The sequence below is a fragment of the Trachurus trachurus genome, assembly GCF_905171665.1.
Source record: "Trachurus trachurus genome assembly, chromosome: 15".
NCBI classification, from domain to species: Eukaryota; Metazoa; Chordata; class Actinopteri; order Carangiformes; family Carangidae; genus Trachurus; species Trachurus trachurus.
Genome location: NC_139906.1, coordinates 12254426 through 12262277, shown reverse-complemented (window position 1 = coordinate 12262277; position 7852 = coordinate 12254426). Strand labels below are relative to the sequence as shown.

General features: G+C 42.2%; 1 protein-coding gene across 1 annotated transcript; it reads right to left on the bottom strand.

Moving 5' to 3' along the window:
• dis3 (DIS3 exosome endoribonuclease and 3'-5' exoribonuclease) lies at positions 1-7468 on the bottom strand. The gene is made up of 21 exons (XM_083988251.1): positions 7181-7468; positions 6554-6711; positions 6147-6343; positions 5970-6043; positions 5621-5788; positions 5235-5399; positions 5010-5123; positions 4524-4661; positions 3767-3913; positions 3521-3637; positions 3331-3432; positions 3146-3210; positions 2872-2956; positions 2622-2749; positions 2395-2481; positions 2088-2244; positions 1325-1539; positions 1001-1169; positions 698-856; positions 485-607; positions 1-254 (listed from the first exon to the last, which is right to left on the bottom strand). Exons 1-21 carry the CDS (start codon positions 7397-7399, stop codon positions 186-188), a joined length of 2856 nt encoding a protein of 951 aa, XP_083844377.1. The 5' UTR covers positions 7400-7468; the 3' UTR covers positions 1-185.
• Between the last annotated feature and the right edge of the window lie 384 nt (positions 7469-7852).

Genomic DNA, 7852 nt, shown 5'->3' with positions numbered 1-7852 from the left:
CAAATGTAAGAGCAGAGTGGTTTCACTGTGGTAGATGTATTAAAATACTTGCTCTAACTATAACAGTAAATTGTGTCCTTTCATCAAAAGAGTCCAATCTGGCTCTGTTGTTGTAGACTTGTAGGATTTCTACATGTGGAAGATCAGTTGATGGTTGTGGTGAGTTTCTCAGGTTGCTTCCTGTGTCAGCGGTCCAGTTTTGGTTTCTTGGCCTGTGGTTCAGCGTCTGGCGCTGGAACACTCACGCCAGGAATCTGAAATAAAGACAAATTACTTTAACAAAATCCAGAAGCAGATGGAAGAAATGTTATGCAAGGTAATCTTGATGAATTTTGTAAGTAAGACAAACTATGCTTTTCCTTTAAAAATAGTCTTAAATACAACAATTGATCATCTGAAGCATGGTAACGGTATCCGTAATGGTACCAGAGATGAAGCTAGTAGTTAATAAGTAAAACCCATGTCCACTTGAGTCGGTCCTTACCACAGGGTCAATCAGAGCCATGCGGATCTTCTGGTGCTGAATGTTGGAGTCGTCCAGGCTGATGGTGACCTTCACCTTGTCAAATATGTGGAAGGTGTGCTGCTCCACTTGGAGACTGGGACCCTGAACACATACAGAGGAAACATTTAAACACTGTTCCTCTTTCTCTCTGTAAAATGAGTTAAAATCAATCAAGTGCTTTAGTGTTTATACCTCTTCATCAAAAACAAGGTTCGGGCCGGTTTTGTCTTTGGAGTCAAAGAAGACCGTTCCTTCCAGGCCAAACTTGGGGATGAGAACGATGATCGCGTTCTTCCGCACAAACAGAACGAATCCGTCTTCATTAAGAATACCTCGGCTCTTGAAGAACAGCTGCAAAGAGATGATTTGTATTACCAGCATGAATTTGCAGTAAATGATCTAGATGTCAGTCAAATCTATATCACAGTGGTTAATGACTGCAAAAAGCCCCCAAACATACAGTACATCACACCAGTGAGTCCACATGTGTTTTACCTGTGTGTGGAAGGCTACAGATGCTCTCTGAGCATACTGAGACATTTTGTGTCTGTAGTTGAGGTTGTTGCAGAGGGCTGACTGCTTGTGTTTATCCATCAGATCTGGGTAGGTGCTGTCTGCTCCTATGGCCACTGCCAGGAGGCGGTGGACTATTATATCTGCGTACCTGTGTAGGAGAGCAGATGGACAAAAGAGGGAGGATGAAGGGAGAGGTTTAGACAAGGAGAACATTTGAGGAAAAAAAGTGTGTTACTTTGAGCAATTTTTGCCCCAATTACAAATACCGGACCCCACATATTTAGCCAAGATCTCTTTTCATACCTCCTGATAGGTGATGTGAAGTGTGTATAAATGGGTGAAGCAAGGCCGTAGTGGTGGAAATCGCTGTCCATGCCAGAACAAAAATAGACAGCCTGCATCATGCAGCGAGTGGCCAAGATGCGCAGTAGCGTGTTAAAGTACGGGAAGCCGTCCACCTTGGCCACGTCCAGAGAGTCAGCCAGGGCCTTGGCTGAATCTGTGTGGATCTCCACAGCCTGACAAGAAACAGAAACAACAGTTTTCACACAATTAACATACTTAGAGCATTATTATTATCATTATAGAGTTATATTGAGGAATTATATTCATAAATGCATAACAACATAGTACATATCAAGCTCTGTACGCATATTTATTTACATATAGATGTATTTGCTGACCTTTTTTTTATCACTTTCTTAATGCTAATAATGTCTACTTGCTTTGAAGGTATGAAGAGGAAATTTAGATCACATATACATAAACTATAGTTTAATCTTTAATCACACTGTGAACATTCATACATCCTTGTGGTCTCTGACCGCCCAGGTTAGGAACCACTGATTTACCGGGTTGCTTGCTTCTGTGCCTGCAAATTGCTTTGTACAATCCATCTGTAAAGCATCTCGTCTAAGTACATTCATCCTAATTATGTGTGTCAGAAGTCACTTTAAATTACGTAACAACATCCTCTTTTCAGAACAGAGCTAATGAATTAAATAAGCGTTTCCTTTGAAAACCAAAGCAGCTTTTTCTGCAGGACCATCTGTCTTCACTCACTCACCTTGGACTTTGCAGCCTTAAGCAGGATGTCATAGTTAGATGGAGGTGGTGCTGGATGTTTCCTCAGCATAGCGCACTCTGAGAACTCGTCGTAAATCTTCTGGGCAACTGAAATATTGGCCAACAACATGAACTCCTCCACCATGGAGTTCGTCTCCCTGATGGCCAAGAGACGAGTTTATTTAGATACGGCATGACCACAACGACACAGTATGACAAAATGAAATGCACTGACAAAAACTGTGATTTAATAGAGAAAAGGATTTCAAAAAGGATTCAGCAGAGAGCTCCTTTTTGAAGTTACCTACATGAGCTCTTTGGTCTGGAGGTCGATGGGGTCGTGGGTTTCACTGTCTATGTGGAAACGGACCTCTAAGGATGACAGCGTCAAAGCCCTGAGGGACATTGAACATAGAATGTGATATACAGTATGTTTCATGATACCGCTGATTTAAATATAAATATGTATAGACACATAATAAAAACACATGTTAATAGCTTTTTTTTTGCCTAAGGCATCGACTGCTGTCCCCACCCCTTTTCTATCCTCTGCCTCTTGAGGATTTTAGCGAGTTTGTTGAGACCCCGCAGGCTGTTGGTGATATCGTCATTCTTAGCGGTGTCATCGATTCTCATCTGAGCCTCGGCATAGGTCAGAGACGCCTGCACCAGGTCACATGATAGAGGGGAAAATAAAGAGGAAATGAGAATGTTATGAATTTATATTGATATATCTGGTATCAATGTGCAGTACATGCATGTATGTGTGAATGTTGGTACTGTACCTTGGAGTTAATGACACTTTTTGTGAACCGTGTCTTCAGGATTTCAGCCTTGTGGTTCATCTCCCAGATACATGAGAAAGCCAGCCTAGAGAATAAAAGAAACCAGAGTCAAAGACGACCTTAAAATATCAAGAAATTACAAAAATAGCTATATAGAAATAATTTAGGTTGATGTTTAAGTGTAAAACATGTTGAGGAGAGCTGGAGCACTTAAAACACTGATTATTGAACATGTATTGTGCGTGTGAATTTGTGTTTGTAGTTCAGTCCTCACCTCTCCACATTGGAGCGTAGAGAACAAAGGTTGGAGCTGAGCAGCTCGGGAACCATGTCTATCCTCTGTTGGACACAACATCAAAACAGATGCAATTTGCAGTGAATTTAAGCTTACAATGAAGTTCATCATTCGGATGAAGACAAAACGTTAGGATTCAACTGTGTGTGTCTGTGTCTCCTCACCTTGCCACACAGGTAGACTGTGGTTCCACGGTTGGCAGCCTCTTTGTCCATAGCGTTGCCAGGTCTGATGAAGTGACTGACATCGGCGATGTGGACCCCAACCTACAGCAAACAAAGGGGCACTCACATAAACTGTACGCACTAATAACTGGTACTGTTACATAATCATGTTTGTGTAGAGTTTGTGTACCTCAAGGTTTCCATTTTCCAGCTCTCTACAATGCAGAGCATCGTCTATGTCTGTACATCCTGGAGGATCCACGCTGCAGACTGTGAGCTGCCTCAGGTCCTCCCTCTTCTCCATGTCCTGTACCACACATCCACATTAATATACTGCACACATGGACCTATAGTATGCATGCAGTATGTGCATTCAAATGATACACTAACAGTTTTAGTGATAAATACTTGACAAAGCAGAGTTTTTCTGTGTTACCTCTGGTGTGATGGCCCACGGCATCTTGGGCAGGAAACTGAGCACAGCCTGAGAGAAAGCCTGATGGGGGACGTCATGCTCCAGCAGCAGAACCTCCTGCTCCGTGTCCTTCTCTCCTGCACTGCCCAGACTGCGCACAAAGTGACCCTAACAAAGAGGAAAAAAACATTACATCTGACTGTGGACAAAATGTTTGTATTTTTGTGCTCATTTCTACATATCTTGACAGGGAAATGTGCTAAACATTCCGAAGAAGAGCAATTCAATTTTATTTATTCTCGTAGACCATTGAGGAAGGTCCTCATTTACAATGGTGTCGAGAGAAAAACAAATACAGCAAAGAAGAACAAGAATTTACATTTAAAAACCATTAGAAAACAGGTAAGAACAGTGAACACAGTCAAACAATTATTATTAAGTACAATTAAAACAATTACAATCCAGTGAAACCAGGTTTGAGACGAGGATTTTGAACTGTTGTACTGATGGGAGAGATTCTAACTTTAAGATTTTCTGCAGATTGTTGCATGTGTGAGGTGTGTTGTGGGAGAAGGACATATTACCCAGCTCAGTTCTGACATATGGAATATAATAAAGCAACAACCAGTTCTGTGAGCAAGTACCAATGTTTTGTGATTTCAGAATTAACAGAGATGATAAATAAGGAGGAAATAACTGTGACAGGGCTTTGAAAATGAATGAAAACCAGGTATCTGAGTTCAAAAAGTTTTGAGAGTCTGAGGAAGTACCAACTCACATTTGGATATCTGGAGTTTTTGGGCCAGCCGTCGATGGCCACCATGATCCTCTGGCCGACCAGAGCGGCGGCCTGGCGTGTTTCGATGCGAATGCGCGGGACGCGGCGGTCTGCTGGGGTGAAGAGGTGGCGGGTGGACTGAATGAAGAAAGAAGAAATTGGATGATCAGTAAGAGACAGGGAAGTGCTGAACTGTTTGTACATTACACAGTGTGCAGAGATTTATAGATTTATAGTCTTTATAGTCCATATAACAGCATCAACGAGGTAGTTTATTATGGGATGCTGCGGCAGAAAGGACAGAATCCCTGCTCAAGCATTTTTGAGAGTCCTCCATCTCTGACCGGATGTCAGCAGAGTGAAGAGTGGAGTGAGTCAAACTCATAACAGTTTTCGAGGACAGCTTTAAATCTTTAAACCAGGCAAAAATAAACAAAAATTTAAGACAAATAGTCGTCTGTGTAGACAACAGTTGTCTTGACTCACCTCTTTAATCTGGGAGACATTGAGCATGCCGCAGAAAGGCCTCCAGTTCCTCTTGATGATTCCCACTACTTTACCGGTGGGTTTCCTGGCTGCCTCAGCGGCCGACAACTTCAGCTGCTCAGACACAAGAACAGGAAGGACAAGAAGAGACCTTCAGCATGCTCATGTGGATTTCAAAGTAGCAAAATGCTACATATTGTACATCTCAATTAAACCCCAACTCACTGCTTTTTCCTCCTCTTCTTCTTCAGCATCATCATCCTTTGCTTTGCCTTCATCCTGCAGAACAACTGAGGAGGGCGCCACCCACTGATTCCGCGGCAGCAGCTGAACAGCGACCACGTCTTGGTACACCGCTCTGTTGAGGTTCTGCAGACCCTGAATGAGAACCTGGCAGCAAACAGAGGGAACAATGCTTTTTATATATGCATGCACTCTACTATCTTTGACAGCCAATACATTTGATGCAAATCCTCTTACATGAAACAAACTTTCACCCAAAACCTGATGGGGTCTACTCTGCAATCTTTTTTCTCTTTCTTAGATTTGGGATAATTGTTCAAATTTTATGACACTGCATTTACAGACAGAATGTACAAACAAACACACACCTCTGTGCTTTCCTCCCCCTCGCCCTGGACAAAGACTGTGGCTTCCAGATAGTTGTCTCTGCTGGCTCTGAAGGTGCCCTGGAGGAAGGTACCGCCCTTAATTCCTGCTTGGATCCTGGACAGAGGAAGGTGCTCTGGGAACAGCACCTTACTGCTCGTGACCTCATTCTTCAGGAGGAAAGAAAAAGTAATCATCGGTTAGAAGAAAAACAGAAAATGAAAGAGGCAATGTGTGTGAATAGGAGATGGAGGTACAGATGATTCTCCATAGAATCACACTTGACTTTAGTTAAGAAATAGCTTTTACTTCTATAATTTCACATCTTAAAATGTGTGTGTGTGTGTTTACCTTTTCATCATTGGACAACGCCAGATGATCCACAAGCTCAGGGTTTGCAATCAGACTCTTGATATACTCTTCAACTAGGGCAGAAGAGAATAAATGTGTGTAAAAAAGTGAAAATGCTTTTGCTTTTGTGCAACTTTCTTGATGCACAGAAGTTTGAACTCCTCAGGAACAAATTACATTTGTACACCAGCTGCCCGCTCTCCTCCGCCTTCTGCTTGTTCCCCTGGTCATTGGTCAGGAGGACCACCTTGAGTCCATCAGTCTGGGACTCAAACTTCTTAAAGTGCTGGCTGTACCACTTGGCTGCCACGCGGATTGCCCGGTCATTACGGTCATTGGCGCTTTCCCCTGGTTCACGTTCAATGAATGTCTCTCTGGAGGAACAGAAACATTAAGGGTACACTTATAAGGGCGACAAGCACAAATGTATATGAGAAGAGGTCTTATAAGAGGAGTAATATGTGAGGGAGAATGAAACTTCAACCAACCAGAACAGTTCCTCACTGATTACCCATTACTTGTCATATTTTACTATCATTCAATGGTTGCTGAAGTGCAGTAATAAGTCGGTGGTGTGTTCATACTTGTGGTGTTCGTTGGTAAAGGTGTAAAAGTGTTTGTCTTTCTCATGGATGATGTCCTTCAAACGCTTGTACACTGGAGCACTGCGGTGGCGAACCTCCTGCAGCACAGTCTGAAGGATGATCACATTGCGGATCACAGGATCCTCCAACAGATCGATCTGCAGAACACAGAACATGTAAACATGAGGTGGAAGACAATCATCTCTGTTATGTTATGAGTTTGACTCTGTAAAAAATATAAATCATGGCTGGGTTATTATATTTGCCTTAAATTACCATCACCTTCATTTATATATTTTTTTATATTATTGATATAATAATTATGCATAGACACACACAGCAGAATATGGAGTTGTGTGAACATCAGAATATGAACAGTCTAATAACCAACATTAGTGGTGTTCATTCATCAACAAATATCATAATATCTGCAACCCTACTTTGAAGCTCACGCCCATCATCACAATACATGATGTTTCATGCTAGTTTTTGAAAATAAATCAATGAAAGATGAAGAAGTGTGTCCAGATGTCATCAGACTCCCTGTCTCACTTGTTTGAGCACATGTATGAATCTAGATATACATATATTACATTAGATATCTAAGGTAAGTGGTGTTTTTCTTACCTGATGCAGAACCACGTTGGTGTCAGGGATCAGATAGTGAGGATAAGAGCAGAGATTGCTCTCAATACACGCGTCTTTCTGCAGCACCGTGGACTCCTGTTTGCATTCAGTGCAAACTTCGCTTCCGCACCAAATATCATCTCTCAGATAATGCTCGCGCACTATCTTCAGCACCCCGCCCGACCGCGTCTTCTTTACGAAGGTTTTAGACTTCAACATAGTGACGGTAACAGCCTCAGCAGGTTAAATCTCGATGTTTTTCGCCCTACCATCTGATGTCAAGCAAAAGCACTGTGGTAGCGGCCCATGTGTGAGACGTAAACTAACTCTGCGGGCCGACCAAAACCTTCCCAGAGTTTAGAGATACTCGTAGCAGTAAGTAATTAAGATTTCAAGTGTTTGTTAAAATGGTGTTTATATTTCAGACTCATGCTAAATAGTATTATAATGACGACAAGTTATACAATATAAGACCTTTTACGGCATTTGAGTAAAATACAGTAAAACTCCTTGTTTGGTTTTGGTTGGCCATCAAATATTTGTTCGATGAAAACAAAGCAGAAGAAGGCAGGAACAGGGCTGGGTGGCCGCTATGTTACGGGTTACAGCGCCCCCATAAGTTCGGAGGTGACACTCCATTGACTGTACATTGTAACTGCTGGAAGACGAGTG

Coding starts and splice junctions, on each gene's coding strand:
- dis3 (XM_083988251.1), bottom strand. CDS start 7,399: ATGTTGAAGTCTAAAACCTTCGTAAAGAAGACGCGGTCGGGCGGGGTG. Junction 6,044..6,146: donor CGGGCAGCTGGTGTACAAAT/GTAATTTGTTCC, acceptor CTTCTGCCCTAG/TTGAAGAGTATATCAAGAGT. Junction 3,211..3,330: donor CAGTCTACCTGTGTGGCAAG/GTGAGGAGACAC, acceptor TGTGTCCAACAG/AGGATAGACATGGTTCCCGA.